The following is a 17,871-nucleotide window of genomic DNA, read 5'->3' as shown; positions in this document are numbered from 1 at the left end:
GTTGACTGGATTCAGGTTTAAATTTGCATTCAATAAAGTTACAGAGAGTAGATATTTGTTGCAGTTGTTTTTAAAGAGTTTTCTATTAAGTGGAACCGTATGCACTTTAAAAAATGTTACTGACTGTTGGGGTAACCACGTTGATGAAAATAACTTGAAACTTCAATATAATCCATATGTTCTTGTTTCTCTTGCAATAAACGTGCAGCATTCCTTTCTTCCAAACTCTCTTCTAATATTGGCCCACTCAATTAACTCCTCAAAATGTAGAAACAAGGAACTGCAGATGCTGGTATACCACGAAAGGCACAAATTGCTGGTGTACCTCAGCGGGTCAGGCAGCATCCTTGGAGAACGTGGATAGGTGACGTCTCGGGTCAGGACCCTTCTTCAGACTGATTGCAGGGGTTTTTCAGACCCTTGTGCCTGCACAACTATTCATTAAGATAATGTCCCAGCACCACTTTTTTGCTCAAATCTAGACCTCGATTCCAAAAATCTATCAAATGTTGTCAGCTGCCGAGCATCCGCAGTCTTTTTGGTTAAAGAAAGACATTTCTCCTAGCAAGATATTACTATATTCTTTAATTTACTTTAAAAGGCTCTGTTATTTCCTTTTCTACTTTTTTTTCTGCTTTTCTGCTTTTTTTTCTGCTTTCTGCTGCACAACCGCCAACAGGTGGGCTATCTCGTGCAGGTTTTGCTCGCGTGGTACTGGTTACAAAAGGGTTATTTAGATTTTTACGTGGGCAAGTTTGGTGAGATGACCCATGTCCAAGTTGTCGAGCTATGACTTGAAGAGTGATGCAAGGTTGGTGCACATCTGGTGGTGTCGGGAAGGATGTTCCACACTGGAATTGTCCATGGATATAGTGACTAGGCAGCTATTTTCAAGGATCAACAACCCCATATACTTGTTAAGCCCTTTGCTCTACAAAGCACATCTAAACTATCCAACTATCTGCACCAATGACCTTCCTTGGTAACTTATTCAGCAATGTTAGCATGTGGGTGAAAAGTTCCAGTGATTTTTTTTCTCACTGTGCTGTCTGGCATCTGCATTCTTCACCATAACTGACTGGATCCATTTCCTAATGCTCCATTAGGTTCAAAGCAGCTCTGGCATCCAACCCTTGTTCCTCCTATGATAATAATGATGGTGTCGAGAAAATAAAATAAATTATCATGCCTGTTTGATAATTGATCGTTATTTTGAAAATGTTGGAGGATTGTGGTTGATCTGGTGACTTATTCTTCAGCTCTGTGAACCCTTCAAATGTGTTAGTCTGCATAATAGATTTCATAATTGGCTGGTAACCCAAAAAAGTGTGTCGTGTATAAATCCCAGTACGAGTGCTTTTCAAATCGCCTGGCACATTTACTGCTTTAAGGAACAAGAGCATTTCTGCTGTGACATTTCGAAGTGAAGGACTTGAGCATGAGCAACTGCAGACTCTTGCTTTCCCAAATGTCAATTATTATTGCTAATCCTGCTTTAGATATAGAAGTATTGCAACACACACGTGCCTGGTGAATTGTCACCAACATCTATAATAGAAAAACCGTGTAACACAGCTCAAAATATTCAGCCTACCTCATTTCATTTGACAGAGTCTGTTATTGGTGGGAACTTTTGCACATTTTAAGAGGGTAGATTGTGAAGATCTTGTACATCCAACCGGACAATTATGGACTTCTAAAATCTTAATGATGACAGCCTATAATTTGTCTCATAAAGAGTAGCACATATTGGAATACATACCTTTTGCAATCCAGATACTTTGAGAACTTACCCACACTTGTTTAGTCAACATCCCCTCTCTTCTTTTGTTATCATTCAACCTGCCTGCAAATCCCAGTTTATTGGTTGCTGTCTCCTATGTAACCGGAGACCACTTAAAGAAAAAAAGTTATTTAAAAAATCTGTTTCCATATCTTTTCCTTGTTTGTTGGTGACATTTTAGTTTTGCTCATGTTATTTCCTTTTTGTTCTTCATCTCTAATGAATTCTAGGTACAAAAGGTTGGGGATCAAAAGTAATGTTTGTTGAGCCAGTATTTTGGGCATCGAACATGCACAAAGCACATCGGCCCTGAGTTGATAAGAGTCTAACTCCCATAGACAGACATAAACTGCTGGAGCATGTAAATCCCATATGTTGATCTTGCTGCTAAACTTGTGTATCCATTTATACATGCTGGCATAGTTTCCAACTAAACCTGTTTCGTGTGTTTTGACTTGTTTCAATATGGATCCAAAAGAATACGGACCTCTGGGTGAATTCAAACATAAGCAGTTTTTCAAAACATGCAAAGTTCTTCTGCGGCTTGGCAGGGTGGATGCAGGGAGGATGTTTTTTCCAGTTTATTGAATCCAGTCAAAATAAGCTCCCTGCCTTAGTTTTAGTATTCTCCTCCTCGTGTTCAAATGCCTCCCCCCTCACTCTCTCTGTAACCTTCTCCACTCCTACGGTCCTCCGATATATCTGCACTCCTCCATCTGTAGTCCTTCCTTTTCAGATTGGAGACCTGTGACCGGTGGTGTGCTGCAGGAGTTGTTGCTGGGTCCTTTGTTGTTTGTGGTGTGTGTGTGTGTTGAGTTCAGTTTAGTTTATTGTCACATATACATAGATACAGTGAAAAGCTTTTGTGTGTGCTGACCAGTCAGCGGAAAGACAATGCATGATTACAATCGAGCCGTCCACAGTGTACAGATACAGGATAATGGGAATAACGTGAATAATGTTTGGTGCAAGGTAAAGTCCAGTGAATTCCGATCAAAGATAGTCTGAGGATGTCCAATGAGGTAGATAGTAGCTCAGGACCGCTCTATATTGCTGGTAGCATGGTTCAGTTGCCTGTTAACTAGGGTCGCCAACTGTCCCGTATTAGCCGGGACATCCCGTATTTTGGGCTAAATTAGTTTGTCCCGTACGGGGACCGCCCTTGTGCTGTATTAGTAGGGTTGCCAACTTCCTCACTCCCAAATACGGGACAAAGGGTGACATCACCGCCCCGCGCCCCACGTGACCTCACCCAGCCAGCGGCCACGTGCTCCCGCTCCACCAATGGCGGCCGCATTCGGTGGAGCGGGAGCACGTGGCCGCTGGCTGGGTGAGGTCACGTGGGGCGCGGGGCGGTGACCACACCCTTTGTCCCGTATTTGAGAGTGAGGAAGTTGGCAACCCTACTGACAACAGCTAGGAAGACACTGCCCCTGACTTCCCTCGATTATTGACCACTGCTCCGGCCTCTCTCCTCACAGCCCCACACAGCTGCTGCCAACCCCAGAGCCCACCTTGACAAGCAGCAAGCGTGTAGATGCTGCAGACCTTGCTCTAACTGTACAAAAGCCAACTCCTGGTGATTCTTGGGTCACTTTTGCGCCCAGGCCTGACTCCACCTGTTGATATCCCAATTATCTTATGTAAACTCGCTACCAAACGCTGCAACTGGTGTTGATGTCACAGTCAAGGAGATGCAATGCACTAAATTTTGGACTGGATCTCATAATGGGCTCCGGATCTTTTCTCCCCGCCCCTGTGTTATTTTATGAAGCTTTGTAACACAATGGCCAGACCTGTGAGTGAAGGGAAAGTTTTGCCAGCTTTCCTGCTTTTCTTTTTCAGTATGGACTCGCTGTCGTGCCCCACAGTTCAAAAAGCTGGTCTGTTCTCATAAAATGCCCAGATGAGTATTGTATCATAGTACCATGGAACCATATTGCATTAGTGAGGAGGATAATGAGGAAAAGAAAATTAATTTGAAAATGATCACTGGCGTGCATTGTAGCAACCAGTTAGGTCAGTTCACCATCCCCTCCTGGAAATGGTGTCTCGCGTTGTGAGGATTTACTGACAAATAGTTTGTATTATGGAGTTGAAGAAACTTGAAAGCGTTCATTCCTTAGGATTAAAGCGGCCAAATGTCCTCAAGGTTTTCCTTTGTAAAATTCAAAGGAGACACTCCATAGCCCTTCATGTTACGTTTTGGAACAAAATTCCCCAACCCTCTGGGTAGTCACTAAATCCCGTTGCCCAAGGCAGTTTATGTCCACCGGGGCAGGTTTGGGCCAGATGCTGAATCTTAACAATACAATACAATATACAATATATCTTTATTGTCATTGTACCCAGGGGTACAAAGAGATTGGGAATGCGCCTCCCATTACGATGCAATAATTTAAGTAATTTAGACAGCAGCAACCCAACGAAACGAAACAATTGTAACAGTTTTTGACAGGGTAAAGTGCAAGTTGATCTATGCGTTGTGGCCATCCGGCTCAGCAGGACCGGTTCATAGCAGCTATGGCCCTGGGGATGAAGCTGTTCCTGAGTCTGGAGGTGCGGGCGTAGAAGGCCTTGTATCGTCTGCCCGATGGCACTAAACAAGCAGTGGAATAGACAAAAGTGGGGCTGAGTGTCAAAGAGCAATGATTAATTGTGGAATGCAGCAAGCCTGAACTCGTAAAGCTGCAACAGCCCTGGGGAGTTTTGCCCTCTGTATGTGAGCGAGCTGAAAACAACCTGCTTAAGGTGGCTGTCTCCAGCTCCAGCAAGTACTTGCTTGTTCACCCTCTCTTCCTGTTTTCTTTATCTCCCCCATTTTGTTGCGTTTCTCCTTATCCGTCTTTATTCGCGCTCTATTTTCCATTCTTTTCCGAGGATGGAAAGGTCAAATACTAGAGGGCATACATAGCTCTCAGGTGAGAGAGGCAAAGTTTAAAAGAGATGTGCGTGGCAAGCATTTTACACAGAGGGTGGTGAGTGCTTGGGTCGTGCTGCCGGGGTTGGTGGTTGAGGCACAATATAATAGTGGCGTTTAAGAGACTTTTGGAGAGGCACATGGATATGCAGGGAATAGAGGACGTGTGCAGGTAGATAAGAGATGGTCTTGGCATCATGGTCAGCACAGACACTGTGGGCAAAGGGACCTGTTCTTGTCCTGTGTTTAGTTTAGAGATACAGCATGGAAACAGGCCCTTCGGTCCACCAAGTCCCCGCTGACCAGTGATCCCCTCACACAAGCACAATCCTACAGACTAGGGACGATTTACAATTTTTACCAAAGCCAAATTAACCTGCAAACCTGAGCATCTTTTGGAGTGCGGGAGGAAACCAGAGCACCCGGAGATCACACGGTCACGGGGAGAACATACAAGCTCCATACAGACAGCACCCGTAGTCAGGATTGAACCGGGTCACTGGCGCTGTGAAGTAGCAACTCTACCGCTGCGCCACCATGCTGCCCACAATGGTCTAAATCAATTTGAGATTCTATTCTCAAAACTCGAGTTAGTTTTTTGCAATGACATCAGTATGCCTCCAGAGAACATGACACAATAGAACATATAATAACTGACAATTAAAAGCATTTGTCATTGGGTGAAGAGTTAATGGCAAGGGCTTCAGCCTCGAGTGGTCATAACCTGTCATCAAACTTTAATTGATGGCTCTCGATATAAAAACAACTGATCCACCCTGGCTGGTGATGGTGATGAGTAAGAACAGTTACAGGCTGGAGAGGGACAGTTCGAGGGGAAATGGAGCTTGGGGGACTGAGTATTCCGGTGAGAAATATCCCAACATTGAGCAAAGAATCACAACGTCCACCATAATGCAGGTTGAATTATGGTTGGCACTTCACACAAGATACAAGGTAAAATAGGACTGGTTTTGTAATTTGCTGGAACCAGGAGCAGCAAAATCCACGGGTTAGGATAGACGGAGGTGATGCAATCCAGACTGGCGGTCAGTTCTGTATGGCCGCCAATTAAGGGCAACACAGTAGCACAGCTGGTAGAGCTGCTGCCTCACGGCACCAGAGACCCAGGTTTGAATCTGACCTCAGTGTGGAGTTTGAACGTTTTCCCTGTGACTGTTAGGGTTTTCACCGGATGTTCCAGTTTCATCCCTCATCCCAAAGATGTGTGGGTTTGTAGGTTAATTGGGCTCTGTAATTTTTTTTTATGGAGTGTAGGAAGTAGATGAGAAACAGGAATAAGATAGAACAGGTGTGAACGAGTGATCGACGTGCGTTTCCATGCTGTGCCTCTAAACTAAACTAAACCTGTTAACATTGTTTACATGTATCTCACTGGTGTCTCGAAAAAATAATTTTAAGAAAGAATTTTCGGTTTTAAATTTGGAGCTCCAGAATCTTAACAAATGTCATGAAGGAATGACATGGATGTCCAGCTCAGGATGATCTTTGCCTTGGAGAATGAGAAGGAGAGTGATAGTTTATGTTTTTATTAGTCTTTCCCGATCGTGAAGGTCCGTAGAAAAGACCTAATAACGAGGTACCGTAACCATGGTAAACCAGCAAAAGGTGTTCAAAGCTATGGGGAGAAGGCAGGAGAATGGGGTTGAGAGAGGAAAAAATAGATCAGCCGTGATTGAATGCGGAGCAAACTCGATGGGCCGAATGGTCTAACTTTGCTCCTATGTCTTATGGTGAAGGGAGTAGATATTGAGATGGTAGGCGAGGCACAGTGCTTTGTCCTGAATGACTACAAGTTACTAAATTTCTCCTCAAGGTATGTTCACTTTGAAGAAGTTCTCCTCCTCTCTTCGACGAGAGTTTAGCAACATGCTCTACCCATTCTCTCCTGAGATGCTGCCTGACCTGCTGAGTTACTCCAGCATTTTGTGAACAAGTTACTAAAGGCTTCTACAAGCTGAAGCGCTATCTATCAGTCTTTCTTCACCAGCAGATTGGAAGTGGCTTAAATATGCTTGTAAACTCACAATATCTTTGCCTATTATCCTGTTTCTCCCTTCCACACACCATCAATCCCTCCCCATTTCCACTGCTCATGTTCAAGATATTTATGGCTTTTAGTGAGGAGTGGTGGCCAAGGATCCCAAGAACTGAAAACCACTGGTGATCGTTCCCATTTTATAACAAGGCTTCTTGCCTGCGTGGGTCTCTTCATCCACAAGAGGATTTTTTTTTTGGTATGAAATATCTTTGAGCTATCCAAGAGCTCAAAGTGGTGCCTAAACTGATTTTGTATTTGTTTGAAAATAGAGACAAAAAGCTGGAGTAACTCAGCGGGACAGGCAGCATCTCTGGAGAGAAGGAATGGGTGACTTTTTGGGTCGAGACCCTTCTTCAGATTTTTTTTTTTTGAGATGTTTCACTTTCCTTGCTATTTCTTTTGTTGATAGCTCTTTACTGGCTGAAGTTTAAATGGTGTTTTTTAAAATAGTTATTTGGAGCTAGTTTATTGATACTCCAACCTGTTTCGGTGACTTTCTGCTTCTGTGAATTGAAGCAATTAGACAGGGGTTTGTTTTGTGGTTCCCATTGCGGGTTTCCTTGGGTGTGTAGAGCAAACATGAGGCACAAAACTGTTCAATGTACTGACTTGAACAATGTAACTCTAGAGTTTGATTTTCTTTGTCTCCCAACCCCAACATAAACAAATGCACCACGAGACAGTTCCTCGGTAGGAGAACTGGCCACAATTGAACTGCAGTATTGACTTTGTGGAATAAGCCAGCGTTTAAGATTTTTAATTGCATTTCTGGGCTGCTGTTTGTGGAAGAAACTAATACTCACAATGAAAACTTCAAATGAAAGTCACGTTGCATTTTAGCGTGCTTGATTTACACGCTACTTTTCAAGTGCGTAACCCCCGCCTAAAACGCGAGGTGCCTGTACTGAGCTCCCAATTCCAACTACCTTTTGAGACGTGTTTAGAAATCAAAACAAGTTTTTGCTTTGCGAATTTGCGCTTTTGAAATTTGAATGCTGGTCAGTGCTTTGTGTCGGTGTGGTCATTTAACCTACATGTAGAATTTGGTTCAGATTAAACGTGATCTTCTTGTGTCAGGGGAGCATTATTGAAAAGGAGGGATGAATGAAGGATGGCGTAGAGGGACATAAGATGGAGGTGACAAACGGGAGCTGAGTGCGTCAGCTGCTGGGAGCAACCATGCTCTTGGCATCATAGCAATATGAACCACATCTGTTTACCCACCATTGTTGCTCCACTTACCCGTGTATAGCACCATCTTCCCACATCTGATAAAAATGGACCAATTCTTCAGTATCAGGTTAGACGTTCAACTGAAGAAGGGTCTCGACTCGAAATTTCAGCCATTCCTTCTCTACTGAGATGCTACCTGTCCCGCTGAGTTACTCCAGCACTTTGTGTCTTGGACATTCAACAGTCCTTCTGCCCCCTCATTATTAGATTGATGTAGTGGCCTCACAGCTCCAGTGAACTGGGCTCAATCCTACTCTTCTGTGCTGTTTCTATGGAGTTTGCATGTTCTCACTATAGTTTCCTCCAAGTGCTCCAGTTTCTTATGCCCCAGAGGTGTGTGATTTGATGTTTATTGCCCACTGTAAATGCCCCCAGTGTGTCAAGGGAAGACTGATGTAAGAAAATAACTGCAGATGCTGGTACAAATCGAAGGTATTTATTCACAAAATGCTGGAGTAACTCAGCAGGTCAGGCAGCATCTCAGGAGAGAAGGAATGGGTGACATTTTGGGTCGAGACCCTTCTTCAGACCGAAATGGCACAAAGGGAAGATTGATGGTCAGCATGGACCTGGTGGGCCTACTGGTCACTTTCTGTGTTGACTGATTCTGAATATTATTACTAATAAACATGTTTTGTAAGACTTAATTGTTATTTCACTGAAAACATCTGGGCACAAGAAACTGCAGACGCTGGTGTACCAAAAATGGCACAAAGTGCTGGAGTAATTTGGCAGGTCAGGCAGCATCTCTGGAAGATATGGACAGGCCTCGTTTTGGTTTGAGTCCCTTAAGAATAATTTTGCAGCTTAGCCTGAAGAAGGCTCATGGCCCATCTTGTTTTCCAGAGATGCTGCCTCACTTGCTGAGTTATTCCAGAACTTTTTGACTATTTTTTCTCTTCTGACATATTTGATGCAGAATTTAGCCTTTAATTCCCGGAAACTCAGACAACCCTGGGTAGTTGGTAATCCTAACAGTGGTAGTAAGTACGTAGGTTGGTTTGAAGGGGTAGTAGGGTTGCCAACTACCTCACTCCCAAATACGGGACAAGGTGACGTCACCGCCCCGCGCCCCACGTGACCTCACCCAGCCAGCGGCCACGTGCTCCCGCTCTACCAATGGCGGCCGCCATTGGTGGAGCGGGAGCACGTGGCCGCTGGCTGGGTGAGGTTATGTGGGGAGCGGGGCAGTGACATCACCCTTTGTCCCTTATTTGGAAGAGTGAGTAAGTTGGCAACCCTACTAATACGGGACAAGGGCGGTCCCATACAGGACAAACTAATTTAGCCCAAAATACGGGATATCCCGGATAATAAGGGACAGCTGGCGACCCCAGGGAGTAGTGAGATTTGAGTGTGGAAACAAAATGGCGGAGAAAAGTAGTGCCTCGTGAGAGATAAGCAGCTAGAATCAGGTGGCGAGATGTTTGTCAATAGGAAAATCATACAGAGCACCAGCTTTGTAAACCTGTTAGTGGGTGGGGAGTTGTGTCTTTTGTAACTGAGACATCAAAATTTAGGGTAAGGGCCATAGTGTTAGAAAGCAGCAAAATTCAATGTAAGGATGTGAAACGTTATCAAAACGTATAAGATTAGTATGGGGTTGGACACGTTAGAGGCAGGAAACATGTTCCCAATGTTGGGGGAGTCCAGAACAAGGGGCCACAGTTTAAGAATAAGGGGTAGGCCATTTAGAACTGAGATGAGGAAAAACTTTTTCAGTCAGAGAGTTGTGAATCTGTGGAATTCTCTGCCTCAGAAGGCAGTGGAGGCCAATTCTCTGAATGCATTCAAGAGAGAGCTGGATAGAGCTCTTAAGGATAGCGGAGTCAGGGGGTATGGGGAGAAGGTAGGAACGGGGTACTGATTGAGAATGATCAGCCATGATAACATTGAATGGCAGTGCTGGCTCAAAGGGCTGAATGGCCTCCTCCTGCACCTATTGTCTATTGTCTTTGAGTGATGAAGTTGTGACGTCAAACCATTCCTTTAAAAGCTCGTGGTTTGCAGGAAATTTGAATTGTTTACTCCGCCACTTTGAGGATCTGAGGAAGAAAGAAGGGTTGGAACGGAGGGACGGTTCTTGTTTCCACCTCGTTCTGATTACAGGCCATAGATGGTGCCTTTATGCAGAAGAACATGGGGAGTTAATGAAGAGTGCAGTCACATTTTGGATAAGGAATTGCAGATGTTGGGAATTGACACGATGAATGAAAGAATACCTTATTGTCGCATGTGACGAGTCACAGTGATATTCTTTGTTTTGCACACCCAAGGTATGCAAAGAGTCGCCACATAAAGGGCGCCGACAAAGTTATAATGTATCCCGCGCCAGGTCATCCTTTGTTCTCCCCCCCCCCCCCCCCCCCCCCGCACCCAGCGGTTCTCCTGCCGGGTCCTCCTTTGTTCAAAACAAAACACGTATTTTCTGTCTCCCCTGTCTGGAATGAAAGTGGTATTTTGGAAACTCGAGTATGTTTGTGGTTCAGCCTTATAGAATGCCATGGCATTAATTGAAATTAGCTCGTAGTCCTCTTGAACACGGTGTTTACCTGATCAGCAAGCACTTGGACTGCTGCCAATGCGTTTACATGCACTGTTAATGAGGTCGGTCTCTCAATACTTTAACATGTGATTGTGCATTCAGTGTAACTGCAAACTGTGGTAGTAATCTAAAATAACTGGGAAAATATCCTTGAAAATATAAAATGACCATGTTTTAGTTTAGTTTAGAGATACAGTGCGGAAACGGGCCCTTCTGCCCTCCAGGTCCACGCCAACCAGCGATCCCAGCACAATTACACAATCCTATACTCTAGGGACAATTTACAGACTTGTACGTCTTTGGAGTGTGGGAGGAAACCGCAGATCCCAGAGAAAACCTATGCAGGTCACGGGGAGAACGTACAAAACTCCGTACAGACAGCACCTGTAGTCAGGATTGAACCCGGGTCTCTGGCGCTGCAAGGTTGCAACTCTACCGCTGCGCCACCGTGACGCCCACTGATTCAATACTTTGAAAATAGTTCCAATTTATTCATACATTGTTTTCCCCTTTTTTTTCCTCCCTCTCAGGAAGACTGCAAAGTCAAAGCCAGACGATAAACTGCCTGTGACTGAGGAGAAGAAATTGTATTTGGATGCAGAGTATACCTCAGCCAAGGTGTCTGACGTTCACTTGCCTTTGCTGGTTTCTTTGCCCAGTGAAATTGACCAGAATGAGTGGTTGGCAAACAACAGTAAGTATTCTTAACTCTAAGCTAAAGGTTAACAACAAGAGAATAGTTTGGTCAGCTCTCGAATCGGGTCTTTAGATTTGCCAGGGTGTGGTGTTTATTCCCATTTAATTTTCCATGCCAAGGACTAGTGGCATTGTCCATGTAAGTATGCTTTTTCAGTTGGTGAAAGAGGTGGGTGTAGAATTGGTGAGCCATTTATCTTGTCGGCTTCTCTTACATTTGTCCCATTGTTCTTTCAAGAAAGGTCGTTTCCAAAGCCCTAGAGTGTCAGTTGCTAATCTTTACCGCTGGAGTCGCTCCTGCAAAGAAGGACACAAAGTACTGGAATAACTCAGCAGGTCGAAGGGTCTCGACCCAAAACGTCTATTCATTCGGATTTTCACCCGAAACGTCACGTTCTCCAGATATGTTGCCTGATCTGCTGAGTTACTCCAGCACTTTGTGTCCTGTGCATTACCAGCATCTGCAATTCTCTGTTTCTAGTTCCAGCATAACACGCTTTAATTAAGAGAGGAAGAAAATATGTACTTTAAACCCTGTGCTCAATGCTGGTTAACATTCTCAACATTTGTCACATTTGGTGATTGACGTATTAATGAAAGGGTGCCTGGTGATTAAGCGTGTAATTTGCTTAAATGGAATGTAAAAAATACTGACCTGACAGGTTTGAAATCAAAATTATTAATTGTTTATATAATAACTCTTTGGGAGGCTCTAACATTAATTACCATCCGAAGTCAAAATTACTTTGTAAACAAGAATTGACTTTGCAATTAAAATCAATATTTTTAAAGTGTTAAATGGGTAAATGAATGAAATATTTTACACATACCAAAATCTCTCAAACGTATTTCTCTTTTCAAATAAGCTGCCTGATCTGAATATCCCTTTGTTTTAATTTTAAATTCCCAGGATCTGTGGTGTTATGATTTTTGTTTGGCCATTTACTTGTTTTATTAGTGCTGTTTGTCAGAAGAATGTCTCCAGGACACTCCCTGCTATTCTGTGAAAGCTGGTGTGAGCTAGGTGGTGGTAGCTTGCCCAAATATCCCAGGTGAAGACTGCCACATCAGGAACAATAGTCTTGACAACATCTTGGCCAGATTACGTGGGCTTGAATCCATACCTAGCTGCCGCGGCCCAGCAGTAGAGTTGCTGCTGTACACCGCCAGAGATCCGGGATCGATCCTGACTACAGGTTCTATCTGTAAGGAGTTTGTGCGTTCTCCCTGTGACCACGTGGGTTTTCTCCGGGTGCTCCGGTTTCCTCGCACATTCTAAAGTCATACAGGTTTGTAGGTTAATTGGCTTGTGTAAGTTTTAAAATTGTCCCCAGTGCGTGTAGGTTATTGTATCGGGTGATCGCTGGTCGGCACGGACTCTGTGGGCCAAAGGGCCTGTTTCCGTGCTGTATCTCTAAAGACTCTGTGTCAAACCGTGGAACAACCTATTTGCCATAAAGTATTTTCAATTCAGTTTTTACCCTTGTATTATTGTTTCCTATTTGTACCAAAAAAACACAATATCAGGAGTTCAACATTTTAAAAAAATGACTTGCCATTAACACGTAACTCCGTAGCTGTCAGCCTCTGTGTCATGGAAATAAAATTAAATGTATGATAGAAATCAAAAAGAAAGCAGAAATGGAGTGACTTAATTGTGGTTAATGGTGTGGGGAGTGGATGGTTCTTTTACACAGCTTGAAATGAACAAGGAGAAAAAATGAGAAGGTACATCCATCTGACAGGATGAAGGCGTTAATATTTTAAAAGCACCATCTTCGGTCCTTCGATTGCAGCCTGTCTTTTTTTTAATACGTTATGATCCGTGTATTGCAGCATTCTCTTTTTCCTTTTTCACGTGCAATATCTTCCTTGGTCTTTCACTTGAGATTTGCTCACCAATTTTCCACATCCAGCTGTTAATGGGTGCAGGTGTTTTGACCACTGCGTTCCGCACTGGCACCTGTTTTTCTTCTGTAATCCGCAATGTGGTGACCTTGTTTTGTGCGTCATCAGGGGCCTCCGCAGGAGGCTAACCTATTTCTTATATAATCTGTGTTGTTCATGAATTCTCTTCTCAATGATGGGACACTAACCAAGATCGGAACTAGAAACTCTCTCCAGCCTCTTCCTGCAGGCACTCGATCCATTCAAGTGCAATATTGATTTCCCATTCTATTACTCTGTGCAATTGTGAACACTCATTAAAGACGTGCTGGTTTATTGGCTGCGAAGCAATAATTTAAATTAATGGCCAGTAGATTCACTGCACTGTTCAATGAGTTGTCAACACCATCATCATTCTCCGTACTGTGACTGAGCAATGTGCACTGACGAGAAAAATATAAAAGATCGACAATTGATCATGCATTCCCTGCCTGACTTTCTGGATATAAATACACGGCATGTTGGCGCGTTGAGTCATTCAGACGAGAAGGTGCCAGGCCATCATAGGATCTTCAGAGTTATATGACCATTGATGGGTTCACCGTGCGGCACAGTGGCGCAGCGGTAGAGCTGCTGCTTTACAGCGCCAGAGACCCAGGTTCGATCCTGATCACGAGTGCTGTCTGTACGGAGTTTATGTGATCTCCCTGTGACCTGCCTGGGTTTTCTCCGGGATCTCCAGTTTCCTCCCACAGCCCAAAGACGTGCAGGTTTGTAGGTTAATTGGCTTGGTATAAATGTAAATTGTCCCTAGTGTGTGAAGGATAGCATTAGGGTGCAAGGACCGCTGGTCGGTGCGGACTTAGTGGGCCAAAAGGTCCGTTTCAGCGATGTATCTCTAAACTAAACTACTGACGCTGGCTGGGCCTCTGCATTTTTTGCATCAGAAGAGGAAAACACAGCAATCCTTGCTGGCTTTGGGGAGTGTGTTCGATTTGCATTACATGTGATACCTTCCACAGTTGACTAATCAGCAGCTCCCAGATCAGATGTGGTTTTAGGGAAAGCTGGTGCCAAAATGTTGTGCACAGGAGAGAAAGGTTTAATCTGGGAGGGGGGAGTGGGGTGGGGGTGGGGGTGGGGGTGGGGTGGGGTGGGTGGGGTGGGGTGGGGTGGGGTTGGGTGGGTGGGTGGGTGGGTGGGGTGGGGTGGGGTGGGGTGGGTGGGTGGGGTGGGTGGGGTGGGTGGGTGGGGGGGGAGTTGGGTGGGGTGGGTGGGGGGGGGGAGTTGGGTGGGGTGGGGAGTGTAGTGGGGTGGGGAGTGTAGTGGGGTGGGTAGTGTAGTGGGGTGGGTGGGGTGGAGTGGAGGGGGGGGGGGGGGCACCAATGAAATCTAATGATCGGAATGTGCAGAAGCTACACTTAGGGTTTCTGACGAATCTTAACTTTATTAATTTTATTGCGGGCAGGGTTTTGGGTGACATAGTATGTGGAAACATGATTTTCCCCTCAGAGTTAGTGAAGGAGCATCTTTTGCAAGCTCTTGCACATTGGTGCCCAGAAATTGGAACTGTGTGTGCCTCCTTTTAGGTGCAGATTGCCCATAAAACCATTTTCCTGGCATTAGATTAAACTATTAGACTATATATAATAGTTATATGTTATTTGCATATAATATATGAATCGTGTGAATATATAAATCATATGAATGAATATTTGTTTGTCGCTCATTCGTAACAGCAGCATTATGTCAGCTGTAGCTGTTTGCCCAGCAGATTTATTACGAAGATAGACACAAAATGCTGGAGTAACTCAGTGGGACAGGCAACATCTCTGGAGAGAAGGAATGGGTGACGTTTCGGGTCGAGACCCTTCTTCAGTTTAAAGAAGGATCTTGACCGGAAACATCACCAATTCCTTTTCTCTAGAGTTGCTGCCTGTCCCGCTGAGTTACTGCAGCAGTTTGTGTCTATCTTCGGTGTAAGCCAGCATCTGCAGTTCCTTGCTACACAGATGATTTATTGCTCTAGATAGCAGCATCTGCTGACTCTCATGTCTGCATGCATTGATATATCTCAGCATTGTTTTCTGGATGTGGGAGGTTTTATTGAGGGGGGGAATAAGAGAACAGAGAATCGTAATTAAAATAACTGATTTGGACTGTAATGCTCTGCCTCATTCTTAATCCTAATTGCTTTTATTAATAGCGATGACATTTTTCAATCACATAAACCTGCAGTACAGTGCCATCTCTGAGTTCTGCACAGCTGAGACCTGCCCAGTGATGAATGCCTGTAACACGTAAGTGCGTTTCACTCGTTAAATGGTTATGTGCTACATGTTTAAGGGTTTATTGAGTTTAATCCCCAGAGGGCGAGAAGAAGAAATGTGGAGGTGTAAGCTGCCATTGCAGACAGAGCCGAGGCCCAAGTGTCCCCCCCCCCCCCCCCATCACCCACCAGCTAATCTCTCCCTACTCCAACCCCCTCCCCACCCAAGGTCCATCACTGCCCTCCTGCACTGGTCAGCCCCAGTCTCAACCCTTCCTCTTGCCTCTGTACACTGGCTACATTCCCCTCTGAATTCCTCCCCTACATTCAGTCTGAAGAAGGGTCTCAACCCGAAATGTCGCCCATTCCTTCTCTCCTGAGATGCTGCCTGACCTGAGATTCTCCAGCATTTTGTGAATAAATACCTTCGATTTGTACCAGCATCTGCAGTTATTTTCTTACATTCCTCTCTACGCTCCAAATTTCAATCCAAAAACCTGACTATTCCTCATCTGTGTCCACAGATGCTGCTGGACCCGCTGAGTTCATCCAGCTTTTTGTTTTACGTTTAACATTCATGAACCTTTAAAAAAAAAAAAATCAGTTGTCAACACAGATACCAGGTTTTCTTACAGATTTATTTGATTACAGGTGCTCCTCAGCTTACGATGGGGTTCCGTTCCGAGAAACCCATCGCAAACCAAAAATATCGTAAGTCGAAATGCATTTAATACACGTGATCACGTGGCCGGAAGCGAGCGGCGGCTCGCTATAGGTCTCTGCCGTTTGCACCATCGTACAGTCCAACTATCGCAAGTGGAAGAAGCATCGTAAGCCGGGGAGCACCTGTACTTGAATTTAAATTTTCCATTTGCCAGTGTGAGGGTTTGATCTCGGCTCTGGAACATCCAGCTCTAGTGTAGTAACATAACTACAATGTTACCAAACCGTTACAAGCATTCAACTGCTCCCACAAATATAATAATAAATATAGGAGATAGACACAAAAAGCTGGAATAACTCAACGGGTCAGGCAGCATCTCCAGAGAAAAGGAATAGACTCATGATTCATTCTGAAGAAGGATCTCAACCCGAAACGTCATCTAGTCCATTTTTCCAGAGATGCTGTCTGACCCGCTGAGTTACTCCAGCTTTTTATGTCTATCTTCGGTGTAAAGCAGCATCTGCAGTTCCTTCCTGCTAATAATAAATATAACATCACACAAAACATTTGGATGGTAAGAGTGCCAGTGAAGCGCATGTTATCTTTCTGCCATCTGTCCGATTATTAAAAATGCTAGCTTAAATTCTACTTGTTTGAACTTGTCAGGCAACTTGCTTGGCTAAGTACCTTGTACAGCTCCCCTGTGACTGAGAAGCTGAGCAAGCCAGTATAAGTCTCCTGTTTGATAAGTGTCGATCATCTCTGCTGGATAGTGAGACAGGAATTATCGGCCTTTGTACTGCTGGGTGGTTACCGTAGAGCAATTCAATTGGAAATTATCAAACCTCCGAAAAATCTGGGGATTTTGTAAAATTGCAAGACTGAGAACAATTTATTTTTTAAACAAAGATTATAATACATGATATGCCTGACAAGTGGGAAAATTGTAATCAAATAGCATTTATATGTCTGAATTACATTTTCGTCAACACCTTTCTCCAATGACAGAGCTTGCTGTAATTCTCTTTTCAGAGTAGAAACATACTGTGACGGGCCTGTGAATGTGTAACGGCTATTTCAACTTTAGCATCATGATGCTCATCTTCCATTTTGTAATTTGTTTCCTTGCTACAGTCAGTACTTCTGGACAGATGAGCGGGGGAAGAAAATAAAGTGTACTGCACCGCAGTACATTGACCTAGTGATGACCCACATCCAAAAACTACTGACTGATGAGGAAATCTTCCCTACCAAGTATGGTGAGTTTTTCAATTTAAGTTAGAAAGACCACTTCCACCTATAAACTTGTCCACAATCAAACTGGTCTGCTTTCACTCCCTGACAATCTACCTCAGTGCGTTTACTGCTCTACCCTCTCCTAACTAGTATGTATCTTTAGGTGCACATCACAGCAGAGCAGATTATCTGTCCATTATCACATTGCAGTTTCAGGGAGCTTGCTGTGCACAATTTGGCAACTATTTTTCAACAGTGACTAAACTTTAGATGGGCTTCATGAACTAAGTGCTTTTGTGATATCCACAGTTTCTGAATGGTGCCAAATAAATGTTAGTCTGTTTTATTGTGACTTTCGGTGCCAGAATACAGGCACTCCTGAACTTGAGTAAGAGTCACCTTCCCCGAACCTTTGCGTAAGTCAGATTTTAGGCAAGTCGCAATCACCATCCCCTGCCCGAAATAACTCGCTGAGTCTGAAGAAGGGTCCCGACCTGAAACATCACCTGTCCATGTTATCCTGAGGTGCTGCCTGGCCCGCTGAGTTACTCCGGCACTTTGTGTCCCTCGTTGGGGTAT

General features: G+C 44.2%; 1 protein-coding gene across 2 annotated transcripts in view; it reads left to right on the top strand.

Moving 5' to 3' along the window:
• LOC144611468 (MOB kinase activator 2-like) overlaps nt 1–17,871 on the top strand; it is a 41,623-nt gene that overhangs the window by 19,453 nt on the left and 4,299 nt on the right. For both annotated transcript variants that reach the window (XM_078430589.1, XM_078430588.1), the window contains exons 2-4: nt 11,071–11,234; nt 15,330–15,423; nt 17,191–17,315. In XM_078430589.1, coding sequence (XP_078286715.1) covers nt 11,071–11,234; nt 15,330–15,423; nt 17,191–17,315 — 383 coding nt within the window. The remainder of the gene's footprint in view (nt 1–11,070; nt 11,235–15,329; nt 15,424–17,190; nt 17,316–17,871) is intronic.

The sequence above is a fragment of the Rhinoraja longicauda genome, chromosome 40 (genome assembly GCF_053455715.1).
Source record: "Rhinoraja longicauda isolate Sanriku21f chromosome 40, sRhiLon1.1, whole genome shotgun sequence".
In the NCBI taxonomy this organism is placed as follows: Eukaryota; Metazoa; Chordata; class Chondrichthyes; order Rajiformes; family Arhynchobatidae; genus Rhinoraja; species Rhinoraja longicauda.
The sequence above is the reverse complement of the archived record's forward strand: the minus strand, read 5'-3'. Positions and strand labels throughout refer to the sequence as shown.